This window comes from Rhinopithecus roxellana, chromosome 1 (assembly GCF_007565055.1).
Source record: "Rhinopithecus roxellana isolate Shanxi Qingling chromosome 1, ASM756505v1, whole genome shotgun sequence".
NCBI classification, from domain to species: Eukaryota; Metazoa; Chordata; class Mammalia; order Primates; family Cercopithecidae; genus Rhinopithecus; species Rhinopithecus roxellana.
In genome coordinates this window covers 75946094-75969147 of record NC_044549.1, presented here as the reverse complement: position 1 = coordinate 75969147, position 23054 = coordinate 75946094, and the positions used below count along the sequence as shown (strand labels likewise).

The 23054-nt window shown below is 45.2% G+C and overlaps 1 protein-coding gene across 2 annotated transcripts in view; it reads right to left on the bottom strand.

Annotated features, from left to right (window-relative positions):
• CACNA2D3 (calcium voltage-gated channel auxiliary subunit alpha2delta 3) overlaps positions 1-22827 on the bottom strand; it is a 958335-nt gene extending 935508 nt beyond the window's left edge. Inside the window, exons 1-2 of one of the 2 annotated variants that reach the window (XM_030926087.1) lie at positions 22550-22827; positions 21802-21883 (exon numbers count right to left, since the gene is read on the bottom strand). In XM_030926087.1, the coding sequence (XP_030781947.1) occupies positions 21802-21883; positions 22550-22671 (204 nt within the window). In that variant the 5' untranslated portion in view covers positions 22672-22827. The remainder of the gene's footprint in view (positions 1-21801; positions 21884-22549) is intronic. The other variant, XM_030926131.1, reaches the window with a different exon arrangement.
• Positions 22828-23054: the final 227 nt, after the last annotated feature.

The following is a 23054-nucleotide window of genomic DNA, read 5'->3' as shown; positions in this document are numbered from 1 at the left end:
TTTTAATGCCAATCTTCTAGGGGAGATGCCAATCTAAAATCTAAAAGTCTTTCAGGGATCCTATAAAGCGATATTTAAAGTGAAGCCTGACACCCTAACACCTCTCCCTAAACCACAGCGAGTAGTTAAACACACAACTAATCTCTAGAATATTTTAAAATTCTGTTTGTTAAAAACAGCAGTCGTTTTTTTAAATGAATGGAATTCCTATAGTCCTAAAGCCTGAAGGTTGGAATAAACAGTAAAAATAATAAAAATAACATTTGGCATTATTGAGCCCTGTGTGTTCAATTATCTGCTAAGCACTTGACATATATTATTTCACTTAATCCTCGTAACTCCATAAGTGCGTATTATTTTTCCCTTAGCAAACTAAAACTCAAGTAAGTTGAGTACTTTGCTCAAATCCACACAGCTAGTAAGCAGCAAAGCCAGCATTGGAATCCAGGTATGCCTGGCTCCAGAGCCTGGCTTTGCACCTTATGTTGATTATCTTGCATATATAAGGAAGAGTAAAGGCCATTTGATCCAACCAAATCTGTCTGGTCTCCCAGGCAAGCCTGTGCCAGGCACAGAGCTGGATACGATGGGAGAAACAAAAAGGAGAATTTCACATACGCACATGCAATGCACACACACAAAGGGCAGTAAGAATGGAGAGCACTGATGAAGTCCACACCTTTGGCACAGTGAATCCCCTTATGAGGATGCTCTGAGGGGCATAATCAGGAATCAAATTGACAGAGACAGAAAAGATGTTCATCAGAGTACTGTTTACACCGGGGGAAACCTGGGCAACAGCCTTCATGCTCCACACTGGGGCAAGGGGACACAGCCACACAACATCCCCAGGGGGAAATGTTTTGCAGCCAGAACACAAATCATTTTGGAAAATAGTGATAGGGGATATGCTCATAAGATAAAGTTGGGGTAAAATGCAAAATAACTTTATGTTGACAATCTGATTTCAGTTTTCAGCAGCCTAAAAGAAATGCTGCAAAATTTTAATGTGAATATTCCTGCATCTTCAGATTTGGAAAGTTTTTTCTTTTTGTATCATCTGGTACATTCCAATTTTTCAAAGAAAAGGATGAATTTTTTCTATCATATGAAAAAGAAGTATTTTATGTGGTCCCTACAGTACTGCCTGAATCTGCTTTAAAATATCTTGCCATTATAACATAGCTGATACAATATGATCCCATTTATGCAAAGTACATATACATATATGCAAATACACACACACTTAAGCAAAGGAAAAAAGACTCACAGAAATGTATCAAAATATTAACAATCGGTCAGGCACTGTGTGGCTCATGCCTGTAATCCCAGCACTTTGGGAGGCCAAAGCGGGTGGATCACGAGGTCAGGAAATCGAGACTATCCTGGCTAACACGGTGAAACCCTATCTCTACTAAAAATACAAAAAATTAGCTGGGCATGATGGCGGGCACCTGTAGTCCCAGCTACTTGGAAGGACTGAGGCAGGAGAATGGTGTGAACCCGGAAGGCAGAGCTTGCAGTGAGCCAAGATTGCGCCAGTGCACTCCAGCCTGGGCGACAGAGCAAGACTCTGTCTCAGGCCGGGCGCAGTGGCTCAAGCCTGTAATCCCAGCACTTTGCCGAGACGGGTGGATCACAAGGTCAGGAGATCGAGACCATCCTGGCTTACACGGTGAAACCCCATCTCTACTAAAAAATACAAAAAACTAGCCAGGCGAGGTGGTGGGCGCCTGTAGTCCCAGCTACTCGGGAGGCTGAGGCAGGAGAATGGCGTAAACCCGGGAGGCGGAGCTTGCAGTGAGCTGAGATCCGGCCACTGCACTCCAGCCTGGGCGACAGAGCGAGACTCCATCTCAACAACAACAAAAAACAAAAAAAAAAAAAAAACAAAAAAAAAAAAAAAGACTCTGTCTCAAAAATATAAAAAGAAAAATAATAAAAATTAACAATGACAAGGCCAGAATAATGGAATAGCAGTTTGTTGTTACTTGCTTTTTTATTTATCCATTATTTCCAAAATTTTCCATAGTGAATAGGCAATGCTTTATAATTTTAAAAGCTTCAAGTTGATCATAGTTATTATTTCTTTCCAGCGGTCATCCAGCATTTATACATGAACACAAGGAAATTCTTGTCTCTAGCACTTCTGAAGCCCGTGCCATCACACAAAGAATCCACACCTGCAATAATGAACTCAGCATTTGTGTTGAGGGGAAGCCACTTACATGACAACTGGCCTGGGAGCTTCTTCAATCCTGGAAAGAAAAGCAACTAGGACAAAAGAATTTGGCCAGAACCAAGCAGTTGTTGCTGGTATAATCGGTGTGTGCCTCAGCCTTGCTACCTACTTCCTGTGATGGGAACAAATTCTGGAGCAAAGAAACCTAGTCACAACCTGCTTTTCACTGTACTTGGAGGACCAGTGTTAGCTAGTTACTCCTTACCACTCAGGGTTGTTGTACCTGTGCACACTCAGGGAGAGGGATGGCTTATATCTGTTCCTAACTAGCACAATCATTTTCACAGATACAGCTCCACAAATGCAGGCCATGAGAGAAAGGAAGTATAGTATAGTGGTTACAGACACAGACACTGGGGTCAAAATGCCCAGTGTGGAATCGCGGCTCTATCGCTTCCTAGCCAAGTAGCTTTGGGAAAGCTAATTAACATACTCCATGCCTCAGCTTCTTCATCAGTTAAATATGGATGGTAATAGAGTAGCATGCTCACAGGGTTGTGAGGATTTAGTGAGGTAGTATGTCTTAGGTATTCTGAATGCCATCTGGGCTTACTTTAAATGTTCAACAAGTAGTAGTCTATCATCATCATTATCGTCATCATCATCATCATTACCATCATCAGGTTTTGCCCTAAGGAGCCACAAGGAAAACAAAGACTAGAAAAGGGCCTCAAAACACTTGTGGAACTGAGGAAAGGGCCCAAGGATAGTACAACAGTAACTAGAAATTAAGGTCAGCTACAATCAATATAGTGAGGTACAAAGAGGAAGAGGGTGGAAAAGGCTTCCTGAAGGCAGTAGCAACTGAGAGCCCAGCACTGAGCCCATGGCATAGCAGGAACTGAAAAGTTCTTTGCTGAACTAAAGAATCAGGCCAGCAAGATTGAGAATTTAACAAGCTGCTATAGGGGCAAGGGAGGGAGTCTGGGGCAGTAGCAACAAGAGAACAAAGGGCCAAGAAGAAAGTACAGGATAAGTTCCTGAACTCACACAAGGAGGAGCAGTGAGGGTGAGGCTGGGCCAGGACAGGAAAGGGTCACAGGACCACAAAGGGTCCAGGGACCCCTCTTCCACCTTTCTGTCACAGTAATTCCTCATCCCTCTGGTCTCAGTAGAGGATCATGCTCTTGGTAAGCCTCCTCTGAACCCAGACCAGAGCAGGTCTTCAGGTCATGAGCTATCAGCATTCCTTCATGGAACTGCAAGGAGACTTGCATGCATTAGTCTAATTCTTTGAGATACGTCTGATTCCCACATGAGATTTTAATCTCCACGAGGGTGCAGTCTTATTTTGCTTGTCCTTGTAATCCAAGAGCTGGCATGATACCTGGACAGAGTAGCAAGATGCAAAAATGTTTGCTGAATAAACCAATGAATGAATGGATAAAATTATCAAATTCAGGTTGTTTTCTCGTGCTTCTGACAGGGACCAAGGCAGTAACATTCTCTCTGGAGATGCTCTCCAGTTCCTCCCTACAAGTGAAGTGGAGAAATGGAAAAAGAATGTGTTATTGATGTATTTTGACATCCTGGATTAAAAGCTGCTACACAAGAAGCAAAGTATTAATAGCCATCATCTCTCAAATTTATACTGCACTATTGAAGGACTGAGTTCAAGGACTTTTTAAAAAAGAACACAAAGTGCTCTTCTTCACACTTCAGCCCCTCTGCCTCTCCTTCTCTTCCTCTCTTAACCCAGCATTCTTGCCCACAAAACAGGACCTGAGAAAGGAGATGAGCAGCAAAGTTTCATAGCCCACTGCCTTCGGAAAACGAAGGTTTTGGACAGGTTGGCTGGGAGGCTTAAGTCACTACTGCAATAAACAAGGCAAAGATGATACATACACAGGCAGCTCAATGGGAAACACTTTCCCTCACTAAGTCCCAGAAAAAGCACTTTGAATGGAGCCTTGGGTATGGGCTGTTTCGACATCCTAGAGGGACTCTGTGGTTAATTCAGCACGTAAGAGCTTTTAGGGAACATTTTCCCCCAAAGAGAGAAGGGTTACCAGTATGCCATTTCACCCAAGAATGAGAACTGATCATCTAAACAACCATGAGTCTACATCTAATATGACACATCTGCTCAGGCATGCACGTACGCGCACGCGCACACACACACACAGGTTTCACCTGCAGATCACTGACAGTGTTTCTCTTGGAAATTTAGATAACACCACAGAGAGGCGCCAACGAGCCCCCCACTAGCTGAGGGTCATGGCTGAGGACCAGGCAGACCTTTGTTTTGTCTCTTGATCTCACTGACCTCTCTGAGCCTCAGTTTTCTCAGCTGGTAAAGTGTTCATTCATTCTTCACACTCACTCATTCATTTATGCCACAAATATTTTCTGACAGAGACTATTACAGGAGCCAAAAATCCGAAGGCAGTAGCAACTGAGAGCCTAGGACCAACCAAACAAAGGTCCTGCTCTAGGGAACCAACATTCTCTGTGTGAGGCAGTACCACTGACATCAGAAGGTGGGTGTGCAACTCAGGGAGGTGACGTGACTTGCCTAAGGCCACACAGCTAATAAGTGGTGGCATTGATTTGTGAATCCAGGGCTGTCTGAACATGAAGCCTGGACTCTCAACTGCACTTGCATTTGCCTCTTCCTTTGCTAGCAGTCACTTTAGTTGGTACCAAGTGTTAGCACTGGGCAATGCAATGTGAAAGGCCCAGATAGAGGAAATTTGGGAGTGGCATGCTGGGCAGCAATGGAGAGCAAATGTGAGAGAAAGTGGGGAGAGTGGAAGAGGGCAGTCTGTGAAGCCCAGGGAGAGCAGTGGTCTTCAGAACACCTGGCATTTTGCTGAGCACTGGAGAACCTACAGTGTTTTTGCATCTCTGTTATAGTGGCTGCCTTCTCCTTAGAGCACCCACTGCATCCGGTATTTGTTTTTGTACCTGCTGGACAAATACTTGTTTTCACATCTCCTTCTCTGACCAGGGGTCATCTTTTAGAGGCCAGGAATGATGGCATGCCAGGACCTGGCCCAAGGAGATGTCTCACCTTTGATGCCAAGAATTAAAATAATAGTTGCTGCCATTCATTGAATTCCTACGGCAGCCAGACACTGAGATAAAGTCTATATTCATGATCCAATTTAATCCTCGTGACAATCCAATGAAATAGGAATCATTTAAGGAAGAGGAAAATGGGAAGTAGAGAAGCTAAGAAATTGCTTTAAAGCCACTGGTGGAGCCAAGATTCAAACCCATGACCAGCTTCAGTTTCAGGAACCTCACTCCTCAGCTCCATTGCTTATGTCTGGCCCAAGCAGCCAGTGTTGCTGAGATGTGCGTTTCCCCTCTCCTAAGCCTCTCAGGTTACATCTCAGCCCTCCCTCCCCAGAAAGAACTCAGTTCTCCTCCCTGCCTCCAGTCTGGGCTGTGAACACACCACACTTGTTGAATGAATGCTGGCTTTTTTTTTTAATTTGGCAGTTTAAAGCAATTAACGTCATTTAGTCAGGCATGTTATTAAGTCAACATTCAAGGGAGGGTGGATCAGGGGAAATGAATATACCAGGTTATATAAATACCAATTTACTCACTGTCTAAAATATCATAGAACTTCATCATATGTCAAACATTTTAGTCCCTTTTATTTTTGCCTTTTACATTCAAGGATGACTCCATACCCATACACAACTCTAAGAATGAGGCTATGGTACAAGGGCTCCTGGGAGATAATGTCAGCAAAAATGCAGAGAAGAATTTGCCAAAATGCTATGTCATGTCTCCCTGCTCTGACATGAATGTGACTTTAGTCTTCTCTTGGCCATTCAGCTAAGTCTGCCTTGTCTGCACAACGTGGGCAGGTGTGAGTCTGCTGCGCCTGCTGGACAGCACCCCAAGGTGGGGACAGCAGCCCGTGCATGACTCCCTCCACTCACAGAGACACCTGATGCAGACAGCTGCAGGGCAACAGGTGTGGGTGGGATGGGGGCACAACTGGGACAAAGTGAAAAGAAGAAAGCCAGAACCAAGTGCCACCCATCTCATGGTGGAACACACTGGGAAATGAGGTTGGTTCTGCCGTCCTCTGGAACTGTGCTGACTTTTGAGCTCTACTGCAGGCAAGCCCAGGGAGAGGCAACGAGCTGCCCCAGATCCCCCAGCTCAGCAGAGTCAGGCCAGAGCTAGAACCTGGACGTCCAGACGCCAGGCCAGACTCCTGCCCTCTCCAGCCCAGTGACTCTCTGGTCCAGCCACATCCTGTCCAAACAACAAAAAGAAAAGGGATCAAATACAGAAAACCAGATCCAGATGGTAAGAGGAGAAATCCTCAGGAGGAGGTGGAAGAAGACAAAATTAATCTTCAGAAAACAAAAAACAAACACATGCAAATATAATAGTCACCTTTTCACCTGGGATGGTGGTCCTTCACCTGGCTCTCCTATCACTAACTTCATGATCTTGGGCTCAATTTCCCCAAATGCAGAATGAGGATAGAATATGACTCTTGGGCTAGTTACGAGGATTAACTTAAAGGATGTCCTCATACACTCACTCAGTCACCAAACCCCAGTGACATCTCCTTGGGCCAGGTCCTGGCATCCCAAGAAGTACAAGCCATCATTTCTGGCCTCAAAACGATGACCCCTGGTCAAAGAAGGAGATGTGAAAACAAGTATTTGTCCAGCAAGTACAGTGACAAACACCAGATGCAGTGGGTGCTTTAGGCAGGAGGCAGCCACTATAACAGAGATGCAAAAACACTGCAGGTTCTCTAGGTGCTAGAGACAAAATACCAGATGCTCTGAGGACCACCGCTCACCCCAGGCTTCACAGACTGCCCTCTTTCACTCTCCACGCTTTCTCTCACATTTCCTCCCCATTGCTCCCCAGCACGCCATCTCCAAATTTCCTCTTTCTGGCCTTCCACATTGCACAGCCCAGTGCTAACACTTGGAACCAATTAAAGTGGCTGCTGGCAAAGGAAGAGGCAAATGCAAGTGCAGTTGAAAGTCCAGGCTTCATGTTCAGACAGCCCTGGATTCACAAATCGAAGCCACCACTTATTAGCTGTGTTGCCTTGGGCAAGTCACATTACCTCCGTGAACTCGTGTCTTCCTCTGGAAAATGATGCCATCAGAGCACCTGTCCCATGGGATTGTTGCAGAGGTGAAATGAAATTTATACCAACAGCATAGCACTGTGACTGGCTGATAAGCATTAGCTATCACCACTGATCATTATTACTGGGGACAACATAGCTCGGGTCTCAAAGATCAACGCTACACCTCCCACGATCACTGAACTGACTTATAATTTACCCCGGTAACATTTAGAGCATGGGTTTTTCTAACACATTTATTATGTTGTGAGATCAATTTATAGGTCAGAGTCAGCCTTCTAAAATAAACAGAATAGAAAACAGAGTAGAGTAGAATAGTATAGAATAGAGTACAACAGAGTCCAGTCTAGTCGACTTGCGTTGAATAGAATAGAATAAAGTACAAAATACCAGTCTGCACTGCAAAGAATAAGGCTAAGTGATGTTTCATGAAACATGTTTCATATGTGAGGTTGTAACGGGTTGCAATGTAACATGTATTCTTTACCGCGGGCCACAGTTTAAGAAGTTTGAAAGGCACTGCCTTAGAAAAAAACATAGTTTTGTGCCCAAAAGGCCCCTGAGGGAGCAATTCTTGCACCAGGGAGATTAGGAGCAGGCTTTTATAGGAAGCAGATGGCGTCTTTCAAACTGATGTTCACTAAACAATTTTCTGTTAAAGGGCTAGTAACCACAGGTCCCGGTAACCTATTTGGTAAGAAGAAAAGCCATCGGTGACAGGTCAACAAATTTCTCTCCATCTCACAAATTGGAGAATGGCCACTCAACTGTGCTCAGTGATTTCTAAATAAACTGCTTCAACAAGCACACATGTACCTGGGTACCTTTGGACTTAAAAGATAAAATGTATGACTTGCTCCAAAGCCCTCACTACTATGGCAGGGAAAATCTCCATTCATGCCACCCACATTGAGGAAGGCTATATCCTGTGCCAGCCCATGCTTCAGACCTGGCTCAGGGGAAGAGCAGCTCCAGCCTCTGGCCCAGGACAACACAGCCTGCAAGCACACGGATTTGTACAAAATCACAGAGGGAAGATGTGCACAGGCCGGGAGGGAAGAGGTGCACAGGCCAGAATCAAGATGTGCATAGGCCAGAATGGAAGGGAGGGAATGACTGAGTCTCTTTAGGGAAAGCCAGAAGCCTTCCCAGAGACAACATGTAAACAATCTCTCTCAAAGCGTGGTCCATGGACCACCAAATGAGAGTCACCTGAGATGTCTGTTCACATGCAGGTTCTGGGGCTCCGGGCCAAGCTTACTGGGCCAGGGTCTCTTGGAGTAGGCTCCTGAAATAATGCATCTTAACAAGCTCCCCAGGTAACATTTCTACAGCCTGACATCCTGTAGAATTGAGGCTCAGAAGCCAGACAAGGAGAGCAGTGTTGGCAGTGTAACAGGACAATGGCACGGGCATGGGCACAGAGGCGTGACACAGCCGGATGTGTGCAGGGAACTCAAGCAGTGTGCTGTCACTGAAGCACTCAGGGTGAGGATGGGAAAGGTGGATGCAGCGGCGAAGGGATTTGGGTGCCCAACGTAGCTCTGCACACCTCATTGAGTATTCAATGGATGTTTGTTGAAGCAAGAAGGAAAGAAGTGAGAGAAGGAAAGAAGAAAAGGATGTCCAACATTTAGACAAAAACAAACGTATGCTTGGAAGTCTGTTAAGATTGCTACAGATTCCCCTAAAACCATGATATTCGATCCAAAACAAACCATTTGATGATCTGAACCTCAACTGAGGAAAAGGAGAAGGTTGGAGGCTTCAGGTTTCCAGAGAGGTTATTAGTGTTCAATAAACGCTTGACTAATCGTTCTGTCTCCTTTCGGCTTCACTTATACAGATAATGTTAATAAAGGGAATGTGCCCTAATGACACACTGGGACAAAATATTTGGGCTGTTAAAAATAGATGCATTGGAGGAACATTTTCTCTAGGTGAAATTCAGGCTCAAATGCAATTGAATCTGAGGAGAGTTCACAAACACACCTTTTTGCATAAACTAGAACAGATTTCCAGTGGAGACCAGCTGGGTAGTTTTGAAAGGCATGGGACAGGGAGCAGACAAGCCATGAGGCTCAGGGCTACCTCCCCCTGTCCTCCAAGAAGCCCACTGTGGGACGTGAAACCCTTCTTCCATCTGTGGCCTTAATACACTGGCCTGAACCCAAGCCTGGTAGTCAGGACTTCAGCATTCGAGACCCGGCCCATTTCTGATTCACTGTGAGACCAGGGGCAGACCACTGAGCCCCGACACACACTCACAGAGGAAGGGGCCGTTTCCCACCTGCCCCTCTCCGAAGTCCTCTCATCCCCTTCTAAATGAGTAGGTCAGGCTCAGGAGGAAGGTGCAAGGTGGGCATCAGATCCTGCTCACTCAGGGCACACAATGCTCTGCTTAGCAGAAGTCACAGCTCCATGGAGGAGTCACATCCCAGGGAGGCGCTGGAGGCAAGACTCTTCCAAAAGCCTCACAACACAATATTCTATTCGGTCCTGATATCTCAAGGTGACAGAGGCTGAAGTGAAATGTCTTTTGGCAAAACTGATCCCCATTAAATCCATATAATTCCCACTTCCCAGCAGCTGTCTCCCCTCATCTCAGGGGGTGCATTGCTGCAGGCTCTTAGCACATCCAAGGGCTGGGCCTGGGGAAGAGAGCAGACCACTGCCTGCAACAGGATGCAAATGCAAATAAAAACAACCCAAACTCACTTGATGGCCACTCTTAAAGATTTCCTCCTGCGTGAAGGTGCCTGACAGGCCCCACACAGGGTGCAGCAGTGAGATCACCCAAGGAACGTTCTGTGGATGATGCAGGTATGTTGCAGTGGGCAGATTATGCAGCTCCCAGTAACCTCCAAAGCACAGACTCAGAAATTCAGCCCCGGTGATGTAAACAACAAATAAACAAACAAATTAAAGAAGCACCTCCCTGAGCAGGTGAGATCATAGCAAACACCACGCACACATCTTGATGCTGGCAGGGCCTCGACCCCATGTGAAGGCGAAGGGAACAGAAATTAAAATTCAAATTTCTCCCTGATATCAGTGGTAATGTGGTGCTCGAGCACTTTATGGAATTAGCTGCAGCAGCTTCCTAATTGCCTTTGCCGAGTTGCCTCCCCCAGGTTGATGGTGGCGGCTGCAGCGGCCCCATCAGTCTCGCTTGGTGCTCCTCGTGCACCCGCCCAGCACTGCGGTGCTCCCGCAGCAGCTGCTCAGCTTGGTACTGCAGAGGCGCCTGGACCCCTCAGCCCAACTGGATGCTTCTGGGGGAGACTCTACCAAGTCTCCAGCGTGGTGACCCAGGTGGGCAGGGATGCGCCCAGGGGCAAGGAGGGGGTCGGCCAGCTAGGAGAACCGAGGACCAGCTTGTTCTGTTGTCTGGCAGTCCCTGCTGGCACTGCAAGGGTTGTGGGCAAGGGACCTGCCTGCAGGGCTTTGGGGCTGGATTGTTGTAGCTGGAAGGCAGCCCCCACTTTTCGCAGCATCCATGCCTGATGCTGGGACTCATAAAACCCTGGCATTGGAGAGTAAATAGGGAAAGGGCTGTGAAGGACCTGGTGATCTGCCTGTGCTCTACAGTGCTCTGATTTCCATCACTAGCGTGCAAGGACAGGGAAAAGGCTGGGCGGCTATTCCTCCCTTTGTTTATCCGTACCTTCGTGCTGGCCACATACAAACAACCCCTGAAGCCCACCCCATAGACAGCTCTGTGCTAAGTGCCGCAGGGGGACCCTCTCCAGGTCAGAAAGAGCAAACATGCCCTGGGGAAATTTAAGGTCTAGTTTACCAGCCTTCCCCTCACCCCTTCCCACTCACCACCAAAGGAGATAAGGGGTTCACAGGATATCACACAACCCAGAACCCCAGACGTGCCAGAGGCACAGAAGGCCCTGCAAGGCTCATTCCAAGCAAAATGAAATCGACCCTAGTGAGTCCAGGGCTGTGGCTTTCAAGCTAGCTGTCGATTGTACAGAAAAACAGAACTGTGGCTTTATCAAGAGAAAAAAAAAAAGCACCAATAAACATTTAGGAAAGACAGACAAAGAACAGGAATAACAAAAACAGAGGAGCTAAAATTCACTGGGCACTTCCTGGGTATACAGTTCTGTGCTAAGACCGTCACATGCCTCCGTACCTAATCCTCCCTATCATGACCCCCATTTTACAGGTAAGGAATTTGAGGACCTGAACACTAAGAATCCAGCCAGATCTCAAAGACAGATCCATCTGGTCTCAGAGTTTTAGAGCCCACACTGGCTTTCCTATACCATCATCAATTACCATAATGGGGAATACACAAAGGAAAACTTAACCAAATTCAATCAGATTCTCAGAAAGGCATCTTAGGAGTCAGAACACATAAGGGGAGGGCTGACCCTCAAGGGCAACTAAAAGATAAGCAGCATCAGTTTATTATGACAAAAAGGGAGAAGTATGGAAAGCTAGAGGGTTCACCAGCCCTCCTCTTGCCCAGTTTTAAGGGTCCAGTTCTTGCCCCTTTTAAGTTCTGCATTATGAAAGCAAATGACAAGGACCAAGCAACAAGACTACGAATTCCAAAGGGGACAATTTTAAGGGCAGGGGAGAAGTTTCCACCAAATGCTCTGATGAGCCAATACCACACTAAGGCCAATGCAAAGGATAAATGGTTGGTCCTAGAAATCCCCCAAATACCTTTCCTCTGACCCCACAACAACCCAAGCACGTGAACTGGGATTCACATGCTGCGGACTCAGTCTGCCTTTGCCTCATGGAGCCATGTAGCCTTGGACAAAGTTACACCCTCTGTCTTACATGTTAAAGACGTTTCTGCATCTCTAAAACCGATGCAGATGACAACAGATCTAACCTCAGGGGTTGCTACGAGAAATTAAATGATATGCCATAAAGCACACGTCATAAAACACAAATAAAACACCTGCATCATTGTTATTATTATTATTATTATTGCCTAAAATCCCTTGTAGAGCTGAGTCATAGGCAGCTTTGATGGAGGTCTCAAAACAAGGCCTCCAGATGGTCTGGCATTAACAACCCCCAAAGTGGACAAACTACTGTCTTAAGCAACCAACACTTGCCGGTATGTAGAAGCAACTCCTTGAGAATAGTAACAACAACAAGAGTCTACCTTTTCTATACACTTCCCATGAGTCACTTATTGCCAAGCGTCCTGCATGCATCTTCCCATTTGGGCCTCTCAACTCACCCTAGAAGTTAGTACCATTGTGCCCATTTGAGAGATGTGAACACTGAGGCTCAGCAACTGACTTGTCAGGGTCATATGACCAGGCAGCAGCAGCATCTCGATTCAAACCCAGATTGTCGTCACTCAGATTCAGACCCTCAACTCTACACAGTTCTGCCTTCCCCAGACCATCCACTTCCCTTAAAACTAGATTTCTGAAAGTCAATCCTCTGCTTTCTTTCTAAGTCTATATATTTTTCCTATCATTCATAAAGCATTTGTTTCAAGCAAAGAACTGAATCCAGCTATGGCTCTATAATTCTGAAATTCCCATTCTGGGAAATGTGTACTGTTGGCTTTTTCGAAAGATTAGTGAGCTGTGAGCCCTCTCCTGAGAGGATTACATCTTACTCCAGGGCGACCAGGTGGCTCCTGATGTTCTGAAATACTCGAACTTGGCCACGCACTCTGAGATTTTTAATTAGTTACCAGTATTTACTAACAAAGGGAAACAACCCATGTATATAAAACACACATACGCACGCACACAAACACCCTTTATTGGTTGCCAGATAATGATTTGTCTCAAGTGTGTTGTCTGAGTTGGTGTGTGAATTCTGTATTATAAAGGCAGATGACGATAGCATTCCAACAGGGGCCCAGGCCAAAGTCAAGAGGAAAGAATATCCAAACTTGGCATTAGCATTCCAGAAGTCAAATGGCTATTATTATGTCAGTGGGGCAAAAGCCTATGCCCATTGAGCTGTTTGTACACGACGCGGTCATGTTGCACTAATAGACATTTCACTAATAATGAAAACCAGTAGGAGGCTGAGAGTAAAGCTGGATGTTATGACTCGCGCCTGAAGATTACCTGCATCCAGCGAATTTAATGTCTCCCACATCTATTGTTCTTTTTACAATATTGTTCCACCTCTGCCTCAAACAATACAATGGAAAAGGCGTCATGGATGGCACATGTACAAAGAGTCAAACGCCTGCCCTATATTTCCAACTTTCACCTTGCTTCACAAATTATAGCACAATGTTACAGCAACAGCAAATTTTAATCTTACAGCTGCCCGCTTCTGCTGTGCAAGGGACAAGATTAGGAGGATTTGGGAAAGAAAGCAAAAAAAAAAAATCCACCTCCCTGGGGACATAATAAATGCATTTGTCACTGTGCCCCTGCCACATTAAATGTGCATAACATACACTGCCTTAATTTTATGAACTAATTATGGGATCAAAGTGACAAAAATTCCAAGTCTCTCTTGTTCATTAATAACGAAATGGGACAGTATGAATGAGAGGATAGCCTGAGAACCAAGGCTTCCCATGTGCCACACGTCATCCTAAACAACTGAAATGTTGCCCAAGGGGGCATCGGGATTAGAGGTCATCTGCAGCTGGCTTCTGAACACGCTCCCACAGCAGGGGAAATGGCTGGGTATACTGGGATCTCCCTTGGCATAAGGACCTCACTCTGGGCTGTGAGGCAGATGTGGCAACCCCAATTCCTTGGGTGATGCGCTTTCTCTGGACATCTCCCCCCACGCTCAGGGAGAAGGGAGCTGATCTCAAGGGGAAGGGTGCATATCTTGACAGAGGCCACCACCACTGCAGCCTTCCTCCTGCTCTGAAGTACTCTCATCAGGGGTCAGCTGGGGATCACCTGCCTACATGCCAATGCCTGGCACCCATTCACGCACTTGCTCATTCACCAAGTCCACAGGTATGTATGCAGCCAGGCCCCACAGAAGCTCAATGAAGATTATCTGAAGAGCTTGTATTTGTATATTGCAACTAGGAATGACAACAACAACTCACTGGCAGGAGGCAATGTGCCAGGCACGGTGCTAAGTGCTTTGCATATTTTATTTCATTTAACCTTCATCACAGCCTATACGATAGAAGGTACTGGTCTGGTCTCCTTTCTCATTTAAGGGTATAGGTTCAGAAATGTTAAACTACAAGGCAATGCAGAAAAGAAAATGTCAGATCTGGGACTCAAATCCAAGCCCATCTGACTCCAAGGCTATGCCGTCTCAGCTGTTAACCCACGCTTTAATTGTTTCTGAATTAATATCCCAGATGTTTCTCATTTAATCCTTCCAAACACCTGTGAGATCGAAAACACAGGTATTATGCACATTCTTTTCAAATAGGAACTGAGGTCAAAAAGGATCACGCAAAGACAAGAAAATACAGCACTGTGGCCAGATGTGTAGACCCTGGAAGCCCAGCTCAGTCACCTTGGAGAGGCTGCTTCAGTTGTGCAAGCCTCGGCTTCTCAATCTGTAAAACGGGGTGAATGGCAGTCCCTGCCTCATTAGGTTGCTGGGAGAATTTAACGGGATGTCATATGTAAAGGACTTATCACAGTACCTGGAATGCAGAAACTACAGCGTGAGTGCTACCTGTTTTTACTATTAGATTAAGCAATTTGCCCAGGGCCACATTGGAAATGCACACAGAAAAGATAAAAAGAGAGATGCCACCGCTTAAGGCCAATGACCCTTCCTTTAACAACACAGCATCTCCAAAGATGTGAATCTTTGAAAATGCTCCAAGCTCTCGACCTGTTACTCATAAAATGAGAAAATGATTTCATTGGAGATGGAACAAAGGTGGGCAAAGGAAGCCTCCTAGAATGAATACAGCTGAGAGGGTGAGCTATCCAGCAGGAAAAAGAGAAAGCCAAAACGAGGACAGCCTGTCCCACAGGAGGCTTAGCCAGGGCCCCGCACTTCATCTGAGGCTCTGCTGCCACATCCTGGAATTCTTAAATAATTTTTTAACAAGGGATTCTGCATTTTGCACTGGGGACCACAAATTACGTAGCCAGTTCTGATCTCAGCAAGTCCTCAGATTCCAACTGCCTACAAAATCCCAGAAGCTGAACAAATCCATGCCTGTTGGACTGGGTGACTCAGTTCTGTCCTACTGCCCTGGTTCATTCTCTCAAGTCAGCCTCTCTAACACCCAAGGGGACAAGAACAATCTTCCCCATCAGCAAGCATTATCTGGCACGTTCCGTGATGAACAGCATCCATTTTTATTCACACGGGCACGTGCACATACACACACTTAGTAAGTATTATGGTAATAGCATGTGCAGGCCCCAAATATCGACTGGCAGTTGTTTCACCTAAAATGGAAAACTTGACGTCTGTTTTGTGAACCCACAGCATTTACAGCCTTGCCCACCTTGCCTGTCTAGATCATTTACATGCATAACAGCCCTTTTAACCTTGGGAGGGTACTGTTTTCCAATAACAGTGCCAAGATAAATACTCTGAAGTGCACAAAGTGAAGGAACAGCCATCCATTTCTTGTGAAAAGATAATGCTTTCCTTTCCAATATGGCCTTGAAATGTGTACTAATAGTTTGGTTTCTGAGTTGTTTATTTTCATAATGTTGACTTGGGGAAACTGGAAAGCTATGCAACATATAAATTTAATACACCTTATAAATTTAATGCCTTAAGCAGCCTTGGAATGAGCACCCAATGAGTGTTGTTCAAAGCAAATGGAAGTTGAAATGTTTACCATTTATTAGAAATGAACTGGACTCTTTTCAAATATGTATTTGTAAAAAACAATTCCCTTCTGAAAAGTAGACATGCTGGCTATGCACAAAGAAATCCCCTAAAACACGTCAGTTATACAAATGCCTAATCTGCCAAGGGTGAGTTGTAAGCACAGGCCAAAGTGCTGGGCTGTCGAGGGGCCTTAGAGTCCAGCTTTACAGTTACAGAACAACCACCTCAGACAGAGTCTGTTGGTCACTAAATACTTAGTAAAATCACAAAAAAACAAGCATCCTCCTCTTCCTCATATCATTTTCTTCCTTTAAAGGAGAAGCAAAATTTTGTTTAATGGACCAAAAAGGGCTGGTAAGGATTCTGCCAGTTTTACCAGAAGCCTGACATTAGGAACTTTTCCTTTCATTGAATGATACACGAAAGCTTCACTGCAGTCACTCGAGATGAAACCTAGGCCGTGATGTCTCTTGTATAAAAATTACATTTAAAGGGGAAAAAAAATCTCATATGCTAATTCATAGGCTGGCATTTTATAACATCTGTTTTATTTTTTTTCTCAGTTTTGGTCACAGCAAACCTCTAAGTCAAATCACAGTGTCCCAGGGAATACACAATCTGCTAATACTCCCTGTGTAGAAGATGCTGTGGTCTCAACCCGAAGACTGTGCCAACAAGCACTGTGATGAAAAAAAGATGGTGGGATCCCTGAAAGAGCTGCTGCTCACATCTGACAGGGGAGATGTGCTGGGGTGAAGAAAAAGCCCATTTGTTGGCATCATAGCATCTATGATGGTAAATCAGGATTCACGATAGGCCTGAAATAGACTCCTTTGTGAAAATGTACACTTCTTTAGGTAGGCCCAACGCACCAAACCATGGACTGATCAATGTAAGTCAGAACACTCAACACCAAGTGGAGATCAATCCAAGGCTGATGAAGGCTAGAATCCCAAACCTGCACCTCCAAGAATATGTGCGTCAAACTTTAGGGCAATGACATACCTGGAAGGGCCACAGGTGCTGGGGGTGATGGTTTCGCATTTCTTTTACTTTTGCTCATGCTGACACATGGCTATGTCTTCATCAAAAACTGGAAACAATAACTGTGTCGGCTCAGGCCCAATGGATTTCACAATTATCGGGTGGTTTGGTATTCATGTATTTGCCTAAAAATTGCACTAGTGTTAGAATTAATTAATTAAAATCAGCATGAGATCATCATGCTAATCAATCAAAATTATAACCACATGGGAATAAAAAGCTGATGTTTGCCTCTGACCAGAAAACCATGCCTATATTTTCATTTTCCCTTAATTTTGAGTAGCATCTGTCAATCTCCTGAGTAACACAGGCCGCAGCAGTTCCTAATGGGAGCAAAGGCAAAGTAGAAATGTATCTGGCAGAAAAGAACTTTTAAGGAGAAAAAAAACAAGGAAAGAAAAAGAAAAAAAAAGAGTAAAAGAGGCTTAGACAGTTAGCAAGTGGCCATGAGTAACTCTACAAGTGCAATGAGATATATGCATAAGAGGCACAATATCATTGGTTTGCCCTGCTCTGCTACTGTCTGGGTGATTGTGTTAGTGAGACCAATAAACTGCCCTGAACGATTAAAAACTGTCATTTCAGAGATTTCAAGACTTTTAAAAATAACCTGCTAAGCAAAAGTCCAGTATTTGAAGTAATGCTATGAATTACAGCATCAGCAGCATAGGTTGAATGCGTTTATCATTCAGGACGCCAAGTAACTGTGTTTATTCAACAAAAAAATGTTAGCAAAACAGGGCCTCCCCCACAAGAGCAAGCTGAAGAGTGCCGGGTTTCCCACGAGCAGCACTGCTACCTAATTCCTGATAAGTGAATACACCTATTCAATTATTTAAAAGTCCATCGATTTCCACATTGATGAAAAGTCATAACTATAAAAATGGCTTAAAGCACCAACCTTTTACTTTGCTGACTCTGTCCTGTGGAAAAGAGATATCAACTTCATATATTAAAGCTGCCCTCTCAATAAATAGTTGATAATGCAAAAAACGAATTGCGCATTCCAAGATGTGCGTGTTTGGTAAGTGCTCCAAGAGGCGTCCAAGGTAAATGTCAATTCTTTTCCAGCGTTACTGGCAGAGACACACATTACCTGTATTTCCATTGTGTATTTATCATCATGATTCTGGAAAATGTAACTGGAACCCTTCATTCCTGTGAACATTGGTTCCCCGAATGCAGGTCTAAATAGAATGAAAAACCCAGTTCCTATCCAATTATCCCTGAGGAGGATGAAATGAGAATCAGCCAGTTTAATGCCTTTGATTGTGATTGTTAGAGGTGTGGAGACTGAGTTTAACAGCCTAGGTTCCCAGACCTACTAGAATGCTTCTCACTGAATCCCAAAATACAGCGGTAATGAAACTATGCCTCCCCAAAAGAACCAAACAAAGTCCATTCTTTGGGGAAAATGAAGCAAGATAGAGGCAGCTGAATACCGACTGGCATGGATATGTCAAATCGGAAACTTAATTAAAAGTTGAAGTGAATGGAAACCCCTGCAGTATCTGCCAGCTTAGCTATGCCTGTGTCACACCAGCACGGTCCTCCAGGGGCCTGCTATTCTCTCTCAGCATCTAAAACCCCTCAAGATGAACTCCAGCACCCAAAGACAAGTCCCACAGTCTTCCACTCTGTACTGAAAACAAATTTCCTAAAAGATGGCTTACTGCGTTTTATAAAATCAAAACTATCCTATTTCTAAGGACCTAACAGGTTGCTACTCCTGTGCTCAGTAAAGACAGAAGAAGAAAATATAGGGGATGTCTGGCACTGAATACCTAATATATTATAATAGACTAAAGTGGCAAAAGCCATGGTATTAAACACAGAAACAAATGATAAAATACTCTTATTTCTGAAGCCATGACAAGGTCCATTGCTAAATGTTTGTGTTTACATTGATGAAGTCAGTAACAATACTGCTACCTCAAATTAGATCACCTAATAAAAACATGTTACCAAAATGGCAGTTTTCCCAGTCTCTAAACACCTTAAAATAGATGCATGGCCAATTATTATTTAACTTATATTCACAATAACTATTTTGTAAAGTGTATGCCTTAGTGCAAAAATGACTAAACTTCCATTCTAAAAATGAACATATATTGATTCACAACATGAAGTGTCAATCAGTGAAACTACACAAAATACATAAAATTATATGGTGGTATACAGTACACCTTACTTAACTGAAAATCAAGTTTAAACATCCATGCCTTAAAAGAGCAATTACACTCTATTATACAACATAGTATTGCCATCTTTGAGTCCCCTTAATACAGTGTTAATGTATTTTCCAGCCAAATTTTCTAACTCATTTTGAAAGCATCTTAATTGTTAAGGACACAGTGATACGATGGCAGCGTGCACAGAGTTCTGACTTTGAGGAGTAATTCCTCATGCAAATGGCCAGAAACTTGAGAATTAGCAAAAGAGAAGCAATTATCCCCTTGTTTTTCCAAACGATGTTATGTCACCTACACTCTGAGCACTCAGATCTATTCCCATTCATACTCTAAACTCTCTAAACCAATGTTCTTTGCTAATTTTAAAAATACAGAAACATTTGCGGGGGCTGGTGGACCAAAACAGCCAAAAGATAGCTGAAAAATGCTCCCCGAGGTGTCTAACATGCTCCCCCATCACTTATGGAAAGTCCCTGCCAAGTAACCCAAAGCCGTGAGTATTTCAGGACCCCCAGAGCAGATTCCAAAGCAAGGACTAGGGTGGACACCCACCCCGGAACGCAATGCCAAGCAACACCTCACCTTTCCCTCGCATCAGATTACAAAATGCCAGGCAGCAGCAAGAAATGATAACAAAGCCATAAACAGCTGGAAATAATTACACAATTGTCAAGCTGCAAACATGACAAAAGCAAAGCAAGGCTGGTGAATTCAATATCAGAAAGGATGCTGATGAGAAGGTAAGAGAAGCATTTCAGCTTTTTCCAATTTGCTGTTATAGAGTACCAAATAATAGGGTTGATGGAGTTTTGTGCAGTGTGTGTGTGTGTGTGTGTGTGTGTGTGTGTGTGTAACTTCAAAGAGAAAGAAAAAAACATATTTTGTGTGTTCCTAGAAAATTTGAGATAAAAGATATGAAAGCACAAACAAAAAATATTAACAGGCTCTGAAGGGATTCTTTTAGAATTGCTACAACTACAACATGCAGATGAGAAATATTTCTTTAAAGTTATATAAAATGTTATCTTCTTTAAAAGCATAAGAAAAATATACAGGCAATGCTACAGTCCAGAATTCATCACATCAAACATCTGACAAGTGGGCAAAATGCCAAAACAGAAGACAGACTTGTCCAGATTAAAAGAGTACTAGGGAAAGAGGCAATTCCTATGCAATTCCTGTAAGTGCTGAGATGGGCCACAGGTATGTAAATTCTCATCTTCCAGAAGGGCATTTCATAGCCTCAACTGTTTACCAGCTGCCTATAATTCAAGAACACCTTCCCAAACAACAGAGTTGAGCAAACAATCTTTCAATGAATAAGGTTTCAATGAATAAGCCTATTGGTGATTTTTAAACCAGAAAAACTTTTGTCATTCCATGGTGGGCCAACGCTTTATTACGATATTTGGATTTCATGTGGCAAACTGTTTCACACGCTGTCCCCAAAAATGCTACTCTCTGAAGGGGAATGCCATAAATAAAATACGTACTTGGTTACCAGGCAGCATGCATAACACATATGGCACATTGGCCCAAAAATCATATTTTAAAATGTTTAAAAGTTAACAATTTAAGCTATTTGAACCCATTTTCAGAGAATTATTCCCTAAAGACCAATTTTATTTTCTATCATCAAGAGAATATTTTGATTAATCCTGTTGATCTGCAAACTTGAAATTCTTTGAACTCCTCTAATCTCTCCTCCCCGGCCCTTTTTTTTTTTTTTTTTTCTTTATTTCCTGAAGGGGAGAATGAAGGACCATGTATCTCACAATGTAATTTTAAGCTTATGCTTAAAATGCTGCCTGTTGAATTAAAATTGATGCAGCTTCTGATAAGAACCTAATAATTCTCCATTCTCATTACTCTCCAGAATTACATGGATGCAGACCCATTTCTTAAGTTTGTGGACTACTCTCATAGGTTATTACCCGGCAGTGCAGCTGAGTGGAAAGATAACCACATTCATTCTCCTTATCTGTAATGATGTAATGCATCCCAGCCCTGGGTCTAGATGATTGGGGAATAATGGGATTGTACAACTGCAGGGATGACAAACAATAGTGCAACGTCTTTCTCTGATACACTGAACCCCACGCCTCCAGTGCAAGGTGAAAGGCATCACAAAATAGGCACTGAGTCTGCCCCTTGGATGAAGTTAGCATTTTTTGGCCCGAGGAGCATCTGCTCTGGCACTGAAACAGCAATACCGACACAGAGACGAGAGCCATGCAAAAACACTCAGTTTCCGAGCCCCAGGCAGGACAGTGCGAGTGAGTATTCTGCTTTTCTTTGTGTTTAGAATCAAGTGTCATCTAAAAATAACCGGTTGGTAGGAAGAAATCACTGTACAGTACAATGCCAAGAAACCCGGGATCAGAGACTCCTCTGATAACTGATGCTGCTCGGGGCTCACGTTTGTTTGGAAAACTAAATCTGCCTCCATTTTCTGTGCCGGAAAAAATCATCGCTTCCTGCCACCACAGAAACCTTACCTTTTGCAGAAGCTGGGAACCGGAGTACTTAGCAGCAATGGATTTTATCTCCCCACCAAAAGCCGAGGCCCAGAGCTTCACCCTACAGGGAGAAGGGGCACAGGAAAAAATGTAACACCCGTGTCACAGTCAACACGCACGCACACGCACACATGCGGCTATGGCTGAAGGAGCAGGGCGATGTAACATTTTTTAAAAGAAGAAAAGATAAAAAAGCGCTTTGGTAGAAACTGCCAGCACCAAACTGCAAAGCGCAGCGAGGGAGGGGGCCCAAGGGGGGTCGCGGAGTTAAGAATACACAAAGTCTCCCAGGCTCTCTAAAAAGACCACTGAGTTTCATTTGAAGCATTGCCCGAGGACTCGACCCCCTAAACTGGGCATTACCTGGCAAACAGCAGTCAGAAGAAATCCACCCATCCCCCCTCCCAAAAAAGAAGTGGGGCGGCGGGAGAGCAAAGGGGGGAAATTCAGCGGCCCATGGAAGTTGGATTCGGTAACCAAGCTCCAAAGTTGGTGCCGTCACTTGAGGTGAGCATCTCCAGATCTCACTCGCCAACCTGCAGGCAGGGGCCAGAGCATCCCACCCGGTCTCGCCGCCCGACGCGGGTCCCGAAAGGCAGGTGCGCGCGGCGAGGCCGACGCCCGCGGCGGGTCCTGCCCAGCCGCACCTGCAGGCGCCCAAACTTGGGCACAGTGGGTCGCAGGCGGAAGGGTCCCCTCCCCGGGCGGCGCAGGAGCCGGCACTTACACGGAGAGCGGTATCTGCTGCTCCGAGCGCACCACGTCCCCCAGCGCGGCGTAGAGAAGCGCGGCGGCGAGAAGCGCCGAGGCCCCCCGGGACGCGCGGCGAGGCGAGCCCGGCCCGGCCATGCTGGGCTCCCTCCGACGCGCCCGCTGCGGAGGAGACGAGAGCGGCCGCGGGGAGCTGCGCGGAGCGGGCGGTGGGCGAGCGCGCGGGGCTGCCTGCTCCGCTCCGCGCCGCCCCGCCTGCCTCTCGCGCGCCCGGCTCACTTGGGGAGCAGAAAAAGGAGCGGGTGGGGGGGCGGGGAGGGCGGAGAGGAGGAGGGAGGGAGGGAGGAGGAGAGGGAGGCGGGCGGGGGAGGAGGCAGCGAGACGCGCCTCTAGCAGCGGCGGCCGCCCGGCCCCGCCTCGGCAGCCCCGGGGAGTCCGGCGGGCCGCGGCGGGAGGGCGGCTGGGCGGGAGGCGCCGCGCGGGCGGGGACTTGCAAACTCCAGTGTCCTTGGCCGCGGCGG